Source organism: Pithys albifrons, chromosome 8, assembly GCF_047495875.1.
Source record: "Pithys albifrons albifrons isolate INPA30051 chromosome 8, PitAlb_v1, whole genome shotgun sequence".
In the NCBI taxonomy this organism is placed as follows: domain Eukaryota; kingdom Metazoa; phylum Chordata; class Aves; order Passeriformes; family Thamnophilidae; genus Pithys; species Pithys albifrons.
In genome coordinates this window covers 39357903-39377682 of record NC_092465.1, presented here as the reverse complement: position 1 = coordinate 39377682, position 19780 = coordinate 39357903, and the positions used below count along the sequence as shown (strand labels likewise).

The 19780-nt window shown below is 48.5% G+C and overlaps 1 protein-coding gene across 1 annotated transcript; it reads left to right on the top strand.

Moving 5' to 3' along the window:
* The first annotated feature begins 317 nt into the window (after positions 1–317).
* On the top strand, positions 318–17798 carry C8H21orf58 (chromosome 8 C21orf58 homolog). The gene is made up of 7 exons (XM_071562989.1): positions 318–377; positions 2585–2642; positions 3427–3494; positions 5176–5316; positions 11091–11205; positions 13908–14047; positions 17646–17798. The coding sequence occupies exons 1-7, from the start codon at positions 318–320 to the stop codon at positions 17796–17798; spliced, it is 735 nt and encodes a 244-aa protein (XP_071419090.1).
* Positions 17799–19780: the final 1982 nt, after the last annotated feature.

Below are 19780 nucleotides of genomic sequence, written 5' to 3'. Positions count from 1 at the left end.
GAAACCTCCCTGCCTTTGTTTAGCCTTTTAACCTTGTTGGTTTTTAGCCCTTTAACCTGGTTGGATTTTTAGCCTTTTAACCTGGTTGGGTTTTAGCCTTTTAACCTGGTTGGGTTTTAGTCTTTTGACCTGGTTGGGTTTTTAGCCTTTTAACCTGGTTGGTTTTTGAGCCTTTTAACCTGGTTGGTTTTTTAGCCTCTTAACCTGGTTGGGTTTTTAGCCTTTTAACCTGGTTGGGTTTTTATCCTTTTAACCTGGTTGGGTTTTTAGCCTTTTAACCTGGTTTTGCCTGCCTGCCCTTCCAGGAGCCCCCTGTGATGGCAGATCCTTCAGTGGTGGATCACCTGACACAGCTGAAACTCAAACTCCTGGAAAAGGTAAGGGAATAATCCTGCAGGGAGCACTGGGTCAGGGTTTAGAGCCCTGTCATGTTTGATCTGTGGTTGTGCTCATCCATGTGGGGTGAGAAAATACTGCAGAGTTTCACTGTGGGGAACTTAACCTTGGAGGAGAAACATAAGACTGGTGGGAACTCGACCTTTGGCAAAGGGACAATAAAGGACAGAGCTGTTGCTGGCCCAGAGTCAGCACCTTGAGCTGCTGCAGCTGCCAAAGTTCCACTGCAGAGAGGGAGACACAAGAGATGGTTCTGGGCTGGGGGGTGAGAAGGACCTGATGCGCATGATTTGCCCCAGGGGATGCCCTGAAGGGGCACTGCCTGCCCCTCCTGCCCAGTGCCAGCCCCATCTCCTCCTGCTCAGTGCCTTGGCAAGAATCCAGTAACAGAATAATACATTTGCTTTGTTATTGTAACTCTGTTACAGGAAGAAATTTGCTTAGCATTAAATTTGCTTTACTACCTCAATTGTGTTTAACATTTTTATTTTGTGTGTGGGAATCCTCCTGAACCCAAAACAGTCACAGAATCCCAGACTATTCTGAGTGGGAAGGGACTCACAAGTCCAACTCTTAAGTCAATGGCCCACACAGGGGATTGAACCCATGACCTTGGCATTGTTACAACCAAGTTTTAACCAACTGAGCTTATCTCAAGGTTCACCTTTTCTCTGCTTTTTGCTCTTGCCTGTTTAACATTCTATTTTAAAATATTGTACCTCTGCTGAGGTCCAGTGGGGATCTGTAACCAAGTGAGAACCTCTTTCTTCATCCAAGCACAGGCAGAGCAATGTGGTGCAGCAGCCACTGCCACTTTCTTAAATAACATTGTACAAGTTTACATGGACCTACAGTGAATTAAATAGTTTGATCTTATGGGAGATGAGTTGGTTAAAACTTGGTTGTAATAATGCCAAGTGTCACGTGAAAGGGAGGAGGGAGACAGAAATACAAAGATTTCTAGTCTTAACTGTATTAATAAAAGTTATTAGTTATAAGTGTCCTTGGAACAATCAAAGCTTTATGAACCCACCACTACCTGTTTAACAATGGACAGAACACAGGCTGGGAAGATTTTTGACTTGGAGTTGGCCCAAGGATTGGACTTGAGGATCTCGGAGGTCTCTTCCAGCCCAACTGATTCTATGATTCTATGAAAGGTCTCTGATTTCTGAGCCTGGGGAACAACAAGGCTCAGCTGCTTCCAAAGAGCAGGAGCTGAGCATAAAACACATCAGCAGAGCAGGGGTCCAGCTGGCAGCTCCCACTTGGGGGCAGAGCCAGAGAGGGTGCCCAGGGTCAGTGCCAGGTTCAGCCTGTCAGACCTATCAGGCAAGCTCATGGTGGTAAGGCAGGTCCACTGCAGATCTGAGAAGTGACTGAAGGTTGGAATCACGGAATCATAGAATGGATTGGGTTGGAAAAGACCTCTGAGATCATCAAGTCCAACCCTTGGGCCAACTCCAGTCCCTTTACCAGATCATGGCACTCAGTGCCACGGCCAAGCTCAGTTGAAAAACCTCCAGGAATGGGGAATCCACCCCCTCTCTGGGCAGCCCATTCCAATGCCTGAGCACTCTCTCTGCAAACAAGTTTTTTCTCATCTCCAACTTCAATTTCCCCTGGCAGAGCTTGAGCCCATCGTGTCCCCTTGTCTTATTGCTGAGTGCCTGGGAGAAGAGACCAACCCCCACCTGGCCAGAACTTCCCTTCAGGCACTTCCAGACAGTGCTGAGGTCACCTCTGAGCCTCCTCTTCTCCAGGCTAAACACCCCCAGCTCCCTCAGCCTCTCCCCACAGCACTTGTGCTCCAGTCCCTTCTCCAGCCTTGTTGCTCTTCTCTGGCCCCGCTCCAGCCCCTCAAGCTCTTGCCTCAACTGAGGGGCCCAGAACTGAACACAACACTCAAGGTGTGGCCTCCCCAAGGCAGAGTCCAGGGGAAGGGTCCCTGCCCTGGGCCTGCTGGCCATGCTAGTTTGGAACCAGGCCAGGATCCCCTTGGCCTTCTTTCCTTTCACTGTAACTAGAGTTGTAGTGAAGCATTTCATGCTCCTTCAAGGACCACTTTTTGTCTCCACTTCTGCTTTATCTCCTCCATCCAAACCCTGTGCTGTAAAATAGGGCTGGAAATTCCTGTGGGCTGTTCTGCCTGACTCATAACCACTTCTTGTTATGGTTCTACCAACAGAGACTAGAAAATGAACAGGAGAACCTGGAAAAGATGGAGTCACATCTGCCAGCTGCAAGTAAGAGAAGAATTTGTTCTAATTATAGACATAATTTGGAAAGGGCTCAGTGATGTTCTCAGGCAGGAGTTCCTCAGTAGAGGATCCCACCCCAGTGCACATTCCCTGTTTATAATTATGTCACCTATAGATTAAAGACTGCCAGGAGAAGCTCAGTGATGTTTCTGGATTGTAACCTGGACTCCTGTTCACTGAGTTAGTTGGAACAATTCCAATGCTGTGGCCAAAAAGTAAAAATCCCTGTGACAACTTACAGTTTCAAAATACAAAGTGATGCTTCCCACAGCAGATGCCAGAGATGGCTCCAATGTATCTCAAAACATTCCTCCTTATTTTCATTCCAAGCAAGTTCAAAATCAACCACGTGTGGGAAGAACTGAGAAGGATGCTGATTCAGAACCAAAAAAAAAAGAAGAAAGAAAGAAAAATTGACATTCAAAGCTGAGTTTGTTTTGATGTGTCATGACAGTCAGTCATCCTCTATATGTGCAGAGAACATCTAGAAACTTTCAGGCTGAAATGAGGTCCTGAGTCAGAAGTTAAATAAAAGGGCTTTAGAGACCAATCTGAAGAGTTTTTGTAGAGCTGCTGAACAGCTGTGACTGCACATGGCATGAAGTCATCACCCATACCTGTATTTCACAAGAAAAGTAGCCAAAAGCCTTTTGTGGAAGGAGTCAAGAAATCCTATAACACCTTTTTTGGATTAATGTCATATTATAGGTGCTGTAATAGCTCTGTGTTTGTGCTCCTTTGAGAAGATAATGGACTTTTCCTCCCTCAGGGAACAGACCTGAGGACTTGCTCCAAAGTGCCCTGAGGAGAAGGAAGCATCTGCTGCAGGAGCTTCGGGTAAGAGCCCCTTCTGTGGCCAGAACAACAGAAAGGGCCCAGTTACCAGGCTGGGAGTTCTCTGGAGGCTGGGGCAGCTGATCAGGGACCTGGGGAGCAGTTTGACCTCCCTCACTGGAGCTAAGGAAGCTTCCACCTGCCTCAGGTAGCTGGTGCCTGGATTCTGTTTGCCCCAAACTGCTGTGCCATAAGTTTTTTGGGTAGTGCCAAAACACAAAGAAGGGATTTTTAATGCTGCCAAAGTAGGGACAATAGAATCATAGAATGGATTGAGTTGGAAAAGACCTCCGAGATCAGCAAGTCCAACCCTTGGGCCAACTCCAGTCCCTTTACCAGATCATGGCACTCAGTGCCACGGCCAAGCTCAGTTGAAAAACCTCCAGGCATGGGGAATCCACCCCCTCTCTGGGCAGCCCATTCCAATGCCTGAGCACTCTCTCTGCAAACAAGTTTTTTCTCATCTCCAACTTCAATTTCCCCTGGCAGAGCTTGAGCCCATCATGCCCCCTTGTCCTATTGCTGAGTGCCTGGGAGAAGAGACCAACCCCCACCTGGCCAGAACTTCCCTTCAGGCAGTTCCAGACAGTGCTGAGGTCACCTCTGAGCCTCCTCTTCTCCAGGCTAAACACCCCCAGCTCCCTGAGCCTCTCCCCACAGCACTTGTGCTCCAGTCCCTTCTCCAGCCTCGTTGCTCTTCTCTGGCCCCGCTCCAGCCCCTCAAGCTCTTGCCTCAACTGAGGGGCCCAGAACTGAACACCATACTCAAGGTGTGGCCTCCCCAAGGCAGAGTCCAGGGGAAGGGTCACTGCCCTGGGCCTGCTGGCCACGCTAGTTTGGATCCAGGCCAGGATCCCATTGGCCTTCTTGGCCACCTGGGCACACTGGTGACTCCTGTTGAGCTTCCTGTCCCTCAGTCCCCCCAGGTCCCTCTGCCTGGCTGCTCTCCAGCCACTCTGTGCCCAGCCTGGAGCGCTGCAGGGGGTTGAGGTGGTCAAAGGGCAGGACCTGCACTTGGCCTTGTTGAACTCCATCCCATTGCAATCAGCCCATCTCTCCAGTCTATCCAGATCCCTCTACAGAGCCCTCCTGCCTTCCAGCAGCTCGACACTCCCTCCTAACTTGGTGTCATCAGCAAATTTGCTGAGGATGGACTCAATCCCCTCATCTAAATCATCACTAAAGATGTTAAACAGGACTGGACCCAACACAGACCCCTGGGGAACACCACTAATGACCGGCCGCCAGCTGGATGCAGCTCCATTCACCAGCACTCTCTGGGCCCAAATAGTAAATGTTGTTATTCTTAGTTTGTGGGGATTTAATGAGAGGTTTTCCCAGACTTTTGGTGCTTGTTCTGCACCTTTTTTTCCCCTCCATTGCTTCAAGCTATGTTGATTAAAACTTGGTTGTAATAATGCCAAGGTCATGGTTTTAATCCCCTCTGTGGGCCATTGACTGAAGAGCTGGACTCGATGATCCTTGTGGGTCCCTCCCAACTCAGAATGGTCTGGAATTCTGTGAAGATAAGAGGGAATTAAAACCTTCTTGCATACGTATATGCAAGCACTGGTTGTGCCCTGCTGCAGGTGCCCAGAGGGCAATCCCTTTTAGCCCAAAGAGCTTAACAGCACACCCTGCCTTTCTGTCCCAGGGTTTCTCAAAAAGGTGCTTGATTTTGCAGGAGCGGCATCTTCTGGAAGAGCTTTCACAGCCACCTGCACCAGCTGGAGGACACTCTCAGAACCACAGAGCTGTCCCCCAGGTCTACCAGATCCCTTTTCCAGCTGCCCAAGTGGAGCCACCAAGGATTATCCAGCAGATGGTAAGGATTGTCTCCCAGGAAATGCCACTTGTGCTGTGCCAGTCAGAGACAACACCCAGTTGGGAGCTGAGTGGAGTTTTCCATCCCAAAAGGGAAGATATACCTCTTGCTCTTGTGTGGGACCCCCTCAGCAAAACCTAAGGGAAATTGTTGCAAACCATGCTCTAGAGGAGACTGCACACACCAATGTGATGTTCAAGCAAATCCCAAGTTTATTCAAAAACACAGGTATATATGACCTCAAGTGACCCCGCCCCAGGTGCAGTGGTCTGACTCCAATTGGTTGAGGCTGGAAACATGTCCTTTTAAGGTGAAAACGAAACTTGTGAGGTGGTCCTCCGGACCCACCTGAATCAGGGCTGCAACATCTCCCCCTTTTGTTTCAAATAACAAAGCAAAAATGCAAACAACATAATACACATCATGCGTATTGCAACTTGAACAGAAAGGCTGAAAATTTTGAAAATTGAGAAATAACATTTTGAAAATCTTAAATTTTGCTAATTCAAGACCTAACAGGGTATTTGCAGGTTACACATCCCTACCTCCCCCTCTCTTTTCAAAATAGAACTTTTGGAAGGAGGTACAGTAACCTTTGTAAACTAACACAAACTAATACATGACTAAGACATGTATGTTTGGAATTTGCAAACTTACAACTAGTGCAAAACAAGAAACTTTTCTTTCACGCGTGAAATTGTGGTCTTTTTGTGCAGTCGTCACCGCACAGACCACTGTAAACAAACTACAAATTTTACTAAATTTTGTGCATAGTGTTCAAGAGTGCAGAGTGACTTAGCAAAGAAGCAAGTTCAGTCCAGCTGAACTAAATTTCCTTATGTTTAAGGTCCATTCTCAGAACTTCTGTGTGGCCATCACAGAGGTGTGAGAATGAAGCTTTGAGTTTTAGTCCTTATACACTCTTGGTAAAGCAGCAAACAAGTGTGAATTTACAGAGAAAATTCACAAAGGCTAAACATAACCACGTACATTCTGCAGAAAATGGTCAGCAGCTGAGGGGACAGGTGTCCTTATCCCTACAGCCTGCTGGGCAACTTGGCAGTGCAATAAGCTCAAAACTGCACTTTAACTGAAAGTTAACAGAATTTTAAAATACAGGCTAAACAACATGCTCGTGAACTGGACTGTTCTTGCTTGATTGGACAGTTAACGACTAGTCCTAGGCTACCACTGCTTGTGGTAGTGGTTGCCATATGGGGAAGGCAGCGTGGCTCCAGTTTCCATGAGCTATTTGACTGGCTGCGCCCCATGGCTTGCAGCCCCTCTGGTTTTTTGGAGGCCCAGCTCCCCACCCCATGTTTGTTAGAGGAGTACCATCCTTTTTATATTTAGAATGACAATCCTGGGCTTTGTGACCAAGTCTGTGACAACGGTTACATTCTCCAGTGAACCTTTGAGTTCTGCTATATTTTGGTTGTGCTGGACAAGATTTTGTTGTTAAATTCCAGGGTCTTTTCCCCCTTTTTTGGGTGGATTGTTTGCTAAGAGCTGTGGCTGGAGCAGAGGCATGTAGCTTTGCTTTTTCCTCCTCTTCTACCCAGGGCAATCTGGCACAGGCTTCAATTAACTGTACCAAAGTAGCTGTAGCTGGTAGAGAGGCTATGAGCTGTTTGCATTGAGGATTGGCATCATTAATTACCAGATCTTTCAATAAGACTGGTTTAATGTCAGGGGTAATATTTGGAGCAGCATCCAAAGCTTCTGTTACTTTATCGACAAATTCCATGAATGTCTGTCCACGTTTCTGCATTACTTGCATATAAGGTAGAGAAGGTTTTCCCTTCTTAGGCAGATTAGAGAATGCGGTCAAAGCAGCATTCTTTGACTGTTGCAAAATATGAAAATGTAATGCAGCTTGTGTTTGTGGGTCTTCATAAGCTCCTGATCCCATTAGCTGGTCTAAAGATGCTAATTTTAAGGGATGTTCAGTTTCTAAATGTATATTTTTTGCCTGTTCCTCCGTTAACTGCTCTTTCCATTTCTGTAGAAATATCATATAAGCAGTAGAAGGGAGAATAAACTCCATTAAAACTTTAGTGTCTGCTGGGATTAGGTTGTTGTATTTTATGAAGGCTGTGATTTGGTTTTTTACCAAGGCATTGTCATAGCCGTATTGAAAGACTATACTGTGTATTTTTTGTGCAATTTTCCAATCAAGTGGCTCCCATTTTAAGCCTTGTGTAGTGTTAATCACAGGCGCAGAAACCAGGGGTTGCAGGGAAGGTGAAGGTGTACCTACTTCTGCAGCTATGGATACTAACTCTTTGTACCTTTGCTGGCTATTAAATGTGAGGTCGCGAGGTGGCTTTGTGACTCCATCTGCAGAATCTGGTACCTGGGTATCAGAAAGCTTTGAAATTAAGTTAGCAGCATTGTGATTCCCAGCTCCCCCCAGCATGTCCCAAACAGAGGCTTCTTGGTCTGTTGCTCTCCATTCTGGGATACAGCTGGTGGGTGTGGCTGTCGGTGACAGAGGCTGCAGGTACCAGATTGCTGGCGCGGGGCAAGTCTCTACCGGCGCGGGGGGTTCCCGTGCCGGTGCTGGCAGCTGCGGGCAGCGCGCGGCTATCGGGGAGGGAGTCCCCGCTGGTGCTGCAGAGCTTGTGTCCTGCGCGACTGGCGCTGTGGGAACTCGCTCTCGGGACACTTGCGCTGTGGAGGGCGCACAGTGAAGGGAACGACCAGGGGGAGCTCCGCTGGCTCCGCTCCACTGGGGAGGAGTCTCTCCCCTCTCCATGACGTAGTCGATCCACGCAGGAGGTGGTGGGGGTGGCGCGGGAACTGATCCGCCCCCGGCCCCTGTGGGCTGCGGCAGACCCACGCCTGGCGCATGCGCTGTGATTGGCGTGCAGTAGGGAGGGAGGTTGGGCGGTCCTGGCGCCTCGTGGTAAGGGCGCGCCGTTCCTTTGTTTGATTTCACGGACTTTGCATCACGTGGTCTCTCTGTTTTCCTGGCCACGCGGTTATGGCGGGCGGCTGTAGCCCTGTTGGAATGTCTGCCGCGGCAGCCTTCTGTCGCAACGGAGCAACTCCGGCGTACTCGCGGGGCGGCGGGGAGCGCGGCGGCGGGGCGACCCCAGCCCCGAGGTACCCGCAGGGCATTGGCGGCAGCGGCAGCGGAGCCGGCGCGGAAGGTGGATGGACGGGGGAGAGAAGCTCCACGGGGTTTGTCCCCCCCTCCACATGTCTCTCTTGGCTGAGGGCATTCCCCATCGCGCCTTCTCTGAGTTAGGATTTAAATAAAACTCACTCACGGTTTGGTTTCCTGCGGTGTGTCTCGTGGGGTTCCAAGGTTGCTGCTGAGGTCCAGCCGCTTCTACAGCGGCAGCCGGTGGTCTCATTTGCTGTGCATAGGCTGTTTCTTGGTAGTTGTAAGGCGGTGCAAAGACGACTTCTTGGCTTTTTGCGGCGACGAACGGCGTGGAAAAGCTTTGATTCCATGGTTGCTGTGGTCTTGTCGGGTTTTCCAGAGCCGGAGCGGGCGGTGCCGCGTGTGGGTACCGCGGCGGGGGTCCCGCAGGCGGCACGGGCGGAGAGGGGTACCGCAGCGGCATTTCTGCGAGTGGCGGTGCCCACGGCGGTGCAGAAGGATGTTCAGGGGAAAAACTGCTATGTAGAAGCTGACTTTTTTCCCTTCTCTCCGCAGATCGAGGTTTTTACGGGCTCGTTCTACCTCTAACAGCATTTTCCTTATAGCTGCATATGACAAAATGAGCTGTAAAAATTCGTCGGGTGCAGTTTGCACTAAATTCCACAAATCTGCCCCAATTTTATCACACAATTCTATGGAAAGCATGGAATTGGCATCTGTTAGGTGCCTTCGAGTGAAACACCAATCCAAAAATTCCTGTAATGCTTGTCTTTCAATGTTTGTTTTTGTAACACGAGCTAGTTTTTCAAATTTATCAAGCAATAAGTTTGTTTTAGTCGAGTTGGAATTTCCCATGTTTCTTTAACTCACCGGTTCGAAGGTCGTGGTTCCTTCAGTCCACGTTCTTCCAGCAGCTCTCAAGGCCACTACACAAAACTCCCAAGTTTACGGGAGACAGAAGCTCTTGGAGGCTTCTCCACAAAGCACCCAAAAAAAAACTGGGGCTCAGCAGCTCTCGGAGGTCACTTCTTAAGGTTCTAGGCAGGTCTGCAGGTGGCTTTCATGTTCTGAGACACGTCGAGGTCTTACCAATTGTTGCAAACCTGGCCTAGCGAGTCTGCACACACCAATGTGATGTTCAAGCAAATCCCAAGTTTATTCAAAAACACAGGTATATATGACCTCAAGTGACCCCGCCCCAGGTGCGGTGGTCTGACTCCAATTGGTTGAGGCTGGAAACATGTCCTTTTAAGGTGAAAACGAAACCTGTAATGTGGTCCTCCAGACCCACCTGAATCAGGGCTGCAACAGGAAATCATTTCACAATTAAGGCCTAAAATTAACACTATGCATGGTTTGCCCCAGGGACAGGATGGCAAAGGAGTGGCAGCATTGCCCACACCCTGGGCATTCAGTTCCTGGTGCCCGTCACTGTCTGCCTGTGCTATTCCCAACCTCAGCAGGATTGGACATGGCACTGAGTGCCATGATCTGGTAAAGGGACTGGAGCTGGACCAAGGGTTGGACTTGATGATCTCGGAGGTCTTTTCCAACCCAATCCATTCTATGATTCTCTACCAGGATCCCATGGAAAACAGTGCCCACAGTTTTTCTAAAGTCCAGGCAGACGAAATCCCTTCCCAGAGATGAGGGAGCTTGTCATGATGCCTGATCTCCACAGAGAGTTCTCAATTGAGCCTTTTAGAGGCTTTCAGGGGCTTCAACCCCCATCATTAAATAAATTACTTGGCTACATCTAATTTTATGGGGTTTACTGGTAGTTTATTTCTCAGTCCTCTTCATCAGGGGTTACAGTTATTGGGTAGTTGTGGAGAGAAGGGAAGAGGAGCAAAAGAAGGAGAGACTCCACTATGTTTACATTAACAATATTTAAATTATTCTTGCACAAGGATGTTTAAGTTTCAGGAGGGATTATATTCAGAGCTACTTTTTCACACAGTTACACACGATCTTAAAACCTTCACACACCCTGCAAACCATCCAACATCCCACAGCTACAGTTAATTATTAAGTGATACATATTTCCTAAAAATTTCTAGATCTGAACAGTCTTAATACAACTTATTTTAACTTTATAGAAGATGTCTATTAATGTTACTCCACAGAGTTTCTGCAGGCTCAGTTTCCAGCTCCTATGAGGGCCCAAGGTCTCCAAACAGATTCCGTTTTTATCTCAGAAGCTCCACCTGCAAATTCGTCCTTGGTTCACTAACTTGAAAAGGCAGATATTCCCTAACAGGGGCTGACCAAGACCAACCCAACCTTCTCCATGAGGTGACCTCAGCACTGTCTAGAACTGCCTGAAGGGAAGTTCTGGCCAGGTGGGGGTTGGTCTCTTCTCCCAGGCACTCAGCAATAGGACAAGGGGGCACGATGGGCTCAAGCTCTGCCAGGGGAAATTGAAGTTGGAGAGCAAAAAAACCTTCTTTGCAGAGAGAGTGCTCAGGCATTGGAATGGGCTGTCCAGAGAGGGGGTGGATTCCCCATCCCTGGAGGTTTTTCAGCTGAGCTTGGCCGTGGCACTGAGTGCCATGATCTGGTAAAGGGACTGGAGTTGGACCAAGGGTTGGACTTGATGATCTCAGAGGTCTTTTCCAAACCAATCCATTCTATGATTCTATGATTTCCCTTCCTTTTGCAGATGCCACCCCAGGCTGCCACCATCATCCAGCAGCTGCCTCAGCCATCCCCTCTGATCACACAGATCCCCCCTGCCCAGCCCCTGGCAGGGCCCCGCTCTGGAAGCATCAAAGAAGGTGAGGACACTGAGCAGCAGGCAGGTCCCAGCAAAGGCCTAGGGAGGGCAGGGCAGGTTCCAGGGCAAGGAAGGTGAAAGAGAAAAGAGACCAAAAAACCCCTAGTTTTGTGAAATTTCTAATTCTGCTTTTCTGCTGAGCCACTTTGTTCTGGTACAAATTGTCTGGTAATTATAGAAACGAGTGTACCATGGGTTAAAAGTTACACATTAAACTAAGCTGGACATTTCAATAGGATGAAATGGTAAAGATTCAAGATTTTGTAGCATTAGAGCCAAAGTTTTACAAGTCTGACAGGTCATGTCACTGAACAAAGAAAAGGCAGAAGTCCAACAGTGATGAAGATGCTTCAAGACCACCCAAGGGATGAAGTCAGGAGACCACCACTCAAATTCCAAGCCGAAAGGAGAGCTCTGCCCAAGATTTCTCCCAGTCATTAATATGGAAATTAGAAGGTGTTAATTATGAACTTAAGACTATAAATGGCTTATTTTACACAAACAACTTAGGCAAGTTTTGCCCAGTATGAACTGGCTGTGCCTCCAATGTTGTCAATAAATACCTTGTTGCTATTAGAGTACAAAACTTTCTCTTAGCAGTCCTTTTCTTACGGTGTTTTTGCTTATCAGAAGGGGGCACAGGACAGTCCCCAGGCCAGTCAGGGATGTGCTGCTTCATGAGTGGGCTGCTGGTGGAGCTGTGGGAGCTGCACCCCATAACTGGGATGGGTACCAGTCCTGAGAGGCTTCCAGACAAACTCTCATCACTAAAACTAAAGAAGAAAGGACTACAAACTCAAGGGGATCTTGGGAAAGCAAAACAGCTCAACTCATAGAATCATAGAATGGATTGGGTTGGAAAAGACCTCTGAGATCATCAAGTCCAACCCTTGGTCCAACTCCAGTCCCTTTACCAGATCATGGCACTCAGTGCCACGGCCAAGCTCAGTTGAAAAACCTCCAGGCATGGGGAATCCACCCCCTCTCTGGGCAGCCCATTCCAATGCCTGAGCACTCTCTCTGCAAAGTTTTTTCTGCTCTCCAACTTCAATTTCCCCAGGCAGAGCTTGAGCCCATCGTGCCCCCTTGTCCTGTTGCTGAGTGACTGGGAGAAGAGACCAACCCCCACCTGGCCAGAACTTCCCTTCATGGCACTGAGCAAAACTAACAAGGTCAAACTCATACACAGAGATGATTCCAAAATTAACAAACAGGCTTCTACAACCTGAGTTTATTCTTCTGTTCCTTCTTAACCTACTGTTCAATCTCCTCAGCCTTCTATTGTGCCCCATGTTTGGAAACAAGAGAGAACAGCTGAAAGGGCTATTCTAAATATAGTGCAATGCCAATAAAAGGGTTTGTTTCTAAACATAGGTGGATACTACTGTGAAATAATCCATAAGTAAAACCTGGGATGACTGACTTCCCTGGCTCAGCCTTCAGCCAAAGGTTTCTTCAACCCACACAGAAATCTTCACTCATGACACTGCAATATTTCTCAGCTCATTTTTCATCTAAGTGTCTGGAATTTTGAATAAGGGTTTATTTTCATAAACAAAATAGTCCCAATCCATGCATGACTCTTCTGAAGCTGCTATATGTAAAATAATTTCTGTATGACCAATAAAAAGGAAAAGGAGAGTTGGCTTATTTTTTTCCCCTTCTTTTTTTTGTTGCCTCTTCCTCTTCCCCTCCCCCCAGCTGAATTATTTACACTGCACAGCCCCTTTGTGATCCCAGAGATCCCAGCAAGGAGATTTGATGTGCAATGACAGTTTGAGGGTTGGACTAGATGATCTTAAAGTTCTTTTCCATCCTTTCTGACTCTATGATTCTGTGAGTCAGTGGACTCTCAAGGTGGCACTACAATATCACACAAATCTGAGGGAACTCCTCCCATGGAAATCAATGATCTGTGGCAATGGAGAGCACAGTCAAGAGTTTGTCCACTCTGAAGGGAGGGAGAGCTACAGCTAAACCCTTCCCCAGCCCCTCAGACAGAGGTGTGGCCTTGCAGGGCAAAGAGAAAACAGAAGATGCTCAGCAGCAGCTTCCTTTTAGAAGGGAGGACAAACTGGTATGAACAGTCACATTCATAGGCATTAATTTTGTGCTGTCTGGGCAGGAAAGAGATTGAGGGGCTGGAGTGGGGCCAGAGAAGAGCAATGAGGCTGGAGAAGGGACTGGAGCACAAGTGCTGTGGGGAGAGGCTGAGGGAGCTGGGGGTGTTTAGCCTGGAGAAGAGGAGGCTCAGAGGTGACCTCAGCACTGTCTGGAACTGCCTGAAGGGAAGTTCTGGCCAGGCAGGGGTTGGTCTCTTCTCCTAGGCAACCAACAGTAGGACAAGAGAGCACAGCCTTAAGCTCTGCCAGGGGAGGTTTAGGTTGGATATCAGGAAGAAATTCTTTGCAGAGAGAGTGCTCAGGCATTGGAATGGGCTGCCCAGAGAGAGGGTGGATTCCCCATCCCTGGAGGTTTTCCAACTGAGCTTGGCCATGGCACTGAGTGCCATGATCTGGTAATCAAAGTGGGGTTGTATCAAGGGTTGGACTTGCTGATCTCGGAGGTCTTTTCCAACCCAATCCATTCTATGATTCTATGAAATAATGCCATTATAGTGCCCTTTTCAGCAGTTTTGCCTTGCTTGAAATGCCCTGTCCATGTGTTGTGTTGATAAAGCTCCTATTTCCTTCCTCTTCCCAGACATGGTGGAGATGATGCTGATGCAGAACGCTCAGATGCACCAGATCTTGATGCAGAACGTGATGCTGAAGGCTCTGCCCCCGATGGTGCTCCCACAGCCCATGGGAGCCAGCGCTGCCCCTCTGCAGCACCCACAGCAGGTGACACACCAGGGCAGGAAGGGCAGCCTGGCACACAGGGGCCAAGAGTTGGTCTCCTGGGGACGTGTCCCTGTTGTCCCTACTGAACTGGCAAAATGCCAACTGCCCAACACAGAGAAAAAGGGACCCCTCCAAACTAAGAGAAGAGGAGGGAGGGAAAAAAACAGAACCCGAAACAGCAAGTTTCTTATGAAAAAGAGAGACAATTAAAACCAGAATATGATATAATACATATATAATGAGGAAATTTAAGTTGGTTATCAGAAAAAAATTACTTCCAGAGAGAGTGCTCAGGCATTGGAATGGGCTGCCCAGAGAGGGGGTGGATTCCCCATCCCTGGAGGTTTTTCAACTGAGATTGGCCGTGGCACTGAGTGCCATGATCTGGTAAAGGGACTGGAGTTGGCCCAAGGGTTGGACTTGATGATCTCAGAGGTCTTTTCCAAACCAATCCATTCTATGATTCTATGAGTCACTGTCTTGGGTTGAGTAGCAAAATGCCAACGGCCCAACACAGAGAGAAAGGGTCTCCCCCCAACTAAAGGAAAAGGAGGGAGGAAAAATCCCAAACCCTGAAGGAGCAAGCTTCTTGTATTATACAAAAGAAAGGCAATTAAAAATGGAATATGATGCAATACATATATACACAAATGTGAGAAAAGAAAACTAAAGTAACAACCCTGAGATCAGCTCAGTTGGTTAAAACTTGGTTGTAATAATGCCAAGGTCATGGGTTCAATCCCCTCTCTGGGCCATTGACTCGATGGTCCTTGTGGGTCCCTTCCAGCTCAGAATAGTCTGGGATTCTTCTAACAATAACACCCAACCAAATAATATAGATTCTAACTACTCAAACCCCACAAAACCTCCCAAAAACTCTTCCAGAGGAAACTCCCTGCAAGAGAGGAGAAAAATGGACAAGCAAATGTTTCCGTCCTTGGATAACCCAGCAGGGACATCTGAACAGCTCTGCCATCTTCCACCCCACAGCACTAACAGGCCATTCCTGAGAGGGCACAGCCTGCCTTCTGACCATGGGGGCACTGAGACAGCACCCAGGGAAGAAAAGTCTCCTCACAAGTGCAGACTCGACTCAGTCCAGCTCTGGAAATATTCTGGCCTGCAGGGCTGGACCACTAACACAAGACACCTACATAAGTGTCTGCTGCTGCAGATTCCTGACTGCAAACAGCAGGGGAAAAGCTGGAGAGGACCTTTGGCAAGGACAGTAAGGAACAGGGCAATGGGGAATGGCTTCAAGCTGAAAGAGAGGAGGTTTGGACCAGATATCAGGAAGGAATTCTTCCCTGTAGGGTTGTGCTGGTTTAAGGGTAAACCTGCAGGAGAAACAAACCCAACACAAAAGAGATTATTAGGCAGAGTTACAACTTGATAACAATATTACAATAAATGCAATGATACAAAGAGAAATTGGGTTTAACCCACAAAACCCAGCAGTGTAACCCAGCCCCCTGGGGCACAAACACAGTGGGGTTTGGTGGCCCCTGTGCTGAGCCCCACATGGTTCCTCCAAGTCCAAAGTAAAAGGAGATGACAAACCTGTTGGTGCAGATGATGGCACAGTCTGGTGGAGAGTGGTGGGCTCCTCCTGACCAGGTTCTGCTCCTCCTCTGGATCCCATGAGTGGTCCCAGAAGTCCCCAAAGCCCAAGATTCCATCCCCTCAGGTGCAGGTGGGAGCCCCCAGTGCCTCCCCCAGGGCAGGGAGTTCCACACTGGGGGATCTGACCCTGGCAGTCAGGGGGGATTTTGGAATCGTTGCTGGCCCATGAGCAGAGCTGAGCCCTCAGGTGGGTGTGAAGGTGCCAAGGACTCCCTGCAGGGCAGTTCTCCCATCTCCTCTGCCAGGCTTCTTTCCCAGCCAGCTCCCAGCCTGAGGGGTCAGGTGTGCCCTGGGCAGCTGCTGCAAAAGGTCCACTGGTAACAGTTCCTGGGAAATGAATGGAGGGTGGAGAATGCACAGCTTTGGTCACACCCACACAGGGATAAACTGGTCCCACCTGCTGAACTGGGACGAGGGTGGCAAAGCCCTGGCACAGGTGCCCAGAGAATCTGTGGCTGTCCCATCCCTGGTAGTGTCCAAGGCCAGGTTAGAGCCATCTGGGACAGTGGAAAGTGTCCCTGCCCATGGCAGGGGCTTGGAATGAGTATCTGGAATGTCCCTTCCAACCTAAACCATTCTGTGATTTTAGAAATATTTGTGTTACAAATTTTTTCAATGGTAAAATCTGTCCTGGCAGTATCAGATGGGTTAGATCTGAGGCACAGATTGTGTGGTCATTGTTGGAGCCCCACTGCTCTGGTTCCTGTCTCACTGAAAATCAATGGCTGCTGAGCACTAAAAGCACAGATTCAGAGGTATATTTTGGTGTGTAGATCCCTGTAGGCATTTTTTCCAAAATGTGTCCAGCACTGTTTGGGGTAGGTAAATTTGAACATATCCTTAGATGCCCAATTCCTAAACTACTTTTAACAAGGTGACAGAGCTCCTTAAGCATCCTTAAGTGCTTTGGAAAGATGTCCAGTCTCTCCTCCAGGGCATTTATTACCTAAGAAGCAAGGAAAGCTGATCTTTGGGGAGGAAGGGATGTGCTGGTGTTGCAAAACCTTCCTCTGTGCTTTTCCTACCCCAGGACTTTCAGGCCAGCTTCTCCCTGTGCTGGAAGAAGGATTTAGGTTTTCTCTCAGAGATTGAGGCCTGGAGGGAGCTGCCAGTTTTTTTCACCTGTTGGAGCAGAAAGCCTCTGACAGGAGCTGAAGCTGTCTTGGTTTGGGGCATTGACCTCCCAGAAGGTCACCTGTGGCTGGGTTGGAAGCTGCGTTGGAAGAGACCTCTGAGATCATCAAGTCCAACCCTTGATCCAACCCCACTTTGATTAGCAGATCATGGCACTGAGCACCACGTCCAGTCTCACCTTAAAAACCTCCAGGGATGGGGAATCCACCCCCTCTCTGGGCAGACCATTCCAATGCCTGATTACCCTCTCTGGAAAGAATTTCTTCCTGATACCCAACCTAAACCTCCCCTGGCAGAGCTTAAGCCACGGTCCTGGGGTGGACATGCCATGGAAATGGCAACAGTCCCAACTCTTCCCCATGTCAGAGATGCACTGACTCTTCCCTCAGATGGAATTACTTTTTTATTTTCCTTAAACTTTGCAGTTTCTGGGTTTGAATGCTCTTCCCCCTTGCTGTGGGGCAATGTCTGGGGCAGATGGTGCTGCTGGGAGAGCCAGAGGTCCATGGAGGACATTGGATCTTAAGGAAGATGGCAGAGGAAGAGGATGCATCCCCTGTCCCACCTTGCTCTCCAGGCCATCCTGTCCCTCTGCATTTCCCTGCCATTACCCAGTGGGAGTGGGGTCTGGGTGCCTCTGAATATCAGGTGAAACCTGAAGCCACCAAGTGTTTGTTGGATCTTCTGTGCTGGATCCTGCACATCCATCTCCAGACACCTGCTCAAGGCCTTCCCTCATCAAGGTGTGGCTGAGTGGGTGGGACCAGCCCCTCAGCCATGGACCCTCCTTTTGGGGGCACAGGTTTCTCCACCCACCCTTTGTCTCTCTCTCCCCACCCAGGACCTGCAGGTTGCTGCTCCCCTGGCTATGAGAGCAGACCGTCCCAGGCCACCCGTGGTGCACCACCACCACCACTACCCTCCCCCAGTGCTCCCAGTGCCCCCCAGGGGCTTCCCACCCACACCCACAGCCCACCACTGGACTTGGACATAGGACTTACCCAGTCAGGTAAGTAATTAGGCAGCTGTGGAGACACTTCTGGCCCTTCCTTCCTGCACAGGTCGGGAGCACGGCAGGTTTTGGAATAAACACAAGGATCAGACAAGGTCTGCAGGTGATCCCAAGCTGTGTCCCTGGCACAGAGTCCCCACCCTGCCCTGCTGAGGGGCTCTGCTCTGCAAGGTCTCTCCCCCTGGGTTCAGGGTCTCCCTGTGAGCCCAGCACTCCCCTGCTGAAGAAGAGGGATGTGTGTTTTACATTCAGGCCAAGGTTCTCAGCAGGATTTATGTCCTTAAATCACTCCTGAGACATTTGCCGTTTGGAAATTCTTGGGGAAAATAAACCCCACCAGCTGGTAAACACAGTACAAAGGGAGGGAGAGTAAGAAATAAAGCTGAGCCTTACCACAGGGCTGTGCTTGCTGCTGGGGGAGGTGGTTTCACTTGCAGAAATGTATGAGCTTCTCCCCATGATGCTCCCAGGTCTGTGTAGCCCCTGAGACCTGCACAGAGCTTAGCAGACAACAGTTCTCCAGGTGCTCACTTGCTTTGTTGCCTTCCCCTGGGCTGGTTCTGGTTGGCTTCTTGGGTGCTGGAAACTTCTTGCACTTAAATCTGGCTATTCCCAAACACAATAAACCTGTTTTTCCTTGTTGTAGGTGGCCCACATACTGACAGATGGGATCTTCTGCAAGTGGACCACAGCCTTTCTAATAATAATAAAATCCTGATGTTCTTCCTTGAGTATTGGCATGTCTTTTTCTTCGGCAACATAACTCAGGCACTTTTCCCTCCTTTACTTTTCCCTCCTTTACTTTCCTCTCCTTTATTTTTTCTCTCCTTTATTTTTTCTCTCCTTTACTTTTTCCCTCCTTTACTTTTTCCCTCCTTTACTTTTTCCCTCCTTTACTTTTCCCTCCTTTACTTTTCCCTCCTTTACTTTTCCCTTCTTTACTTTTCCCTCCTTTACTTTTCCCTCCTTTACTTTTTCCCTTCTTTACTTTTTCCCTCCTTTACTTTTTCCCTCCTTGATTTTTCCCTCCTTTATTTTTCCCTCCTTTATTTTTCCCTCCTTTACTTTTTCCCTCCTTTACTTTTCCCTCCTTTACTTTTCTCTCCTTTACTTTTTCCCTCCTTTACTTTTTCCCTCCTTTGCTTTTCCCTCCTTTACTTTTCCCACTAGTTTTCAGAGTTTTTAGTCCATGCCCCTGGGTTTTTTTTGTTTTCATTTATAACTCTTTAAAAGGCTTGCTCAGAGTTTTTTTCAGGCAACACTTTTTCATGCTCTCAGCAGCTTCGTTGTGCTTATTACAGCAAGACGAACACTGATTTTGTAGCTCTTTCTCAATGTCTTCCCACCTGACTTTAAAGCAGAGAACATCTGCACCTTGGGATTGCCTGATGCAGTTTGTGAATGAGTCTGATTAAGACAAGCCAGGGTCCTAAATTTTGTTTTGAATGAAGAAAAGAGAGTAACTGTTACTGTGGGAGGCCAATGATGTGCTGTCTGTGCTCCAAAACAATTAATGAATAATTCATTTACCTTGCTCTTTGCCCTCTGCTGTGTTGTCTTTGCTGGGGGGTGTGAGTTAATCAGATAGTGTGGATCGATTCATTGGCTGTGGAGATCAGAGAAACCCACTGGAGGCTCTTCAGCAGTGACTTGATCTCTTTCCTTTGAGACTCTTGTTGCTCTCTACAACTGCATTAAGAGGAAATGGCCTCAAGCTGCACCACAGGGTTTAGATGGGATATTAGGAAGAATTTCTTTACTGAAAAGTTTGTCAAGCACTGGCAGAGGCTGCCCAGGAAGCATTTGAGTCCTCCCCCACCCCTGTGGGTCACTAAAAGTCGTGTAGATGTGGCACTCAGTGTCATGCTCCGTGGTGGGCTTGGCTGTGCTGGGTTAACAGTTGGACTCAGAGATCTTACAGGACTTTTCCTACCTTGATGATTCCATGAGCCAAATCTGCTGGT

Excerpts from the sequence above, each read along its gene's own strand:
- C8H21orf58 (XM_071562989.1), top strand. The coding sequence starts at position 318 with ATGGCAGATCCTTCAGTGGTGGATCACCTGACACAGCTGAAACTCAAA. Across the intron at positions 3,495-5,175 it reads ATCTGCTGCAGGAGCTTCGG|GAGCGGCATCTTCTGGAAGA; the intron begins GTAAGAGCCCCT and ends TTGATTTTGCAG. Across the intron at positions 14,048-17,645 it reads CTCTGCAGCACCCACAGCAG|GACCTGCAGGTTGCTGCTCC; the intron begins GTGACACACCAG and ends CTCCCCACCCAG.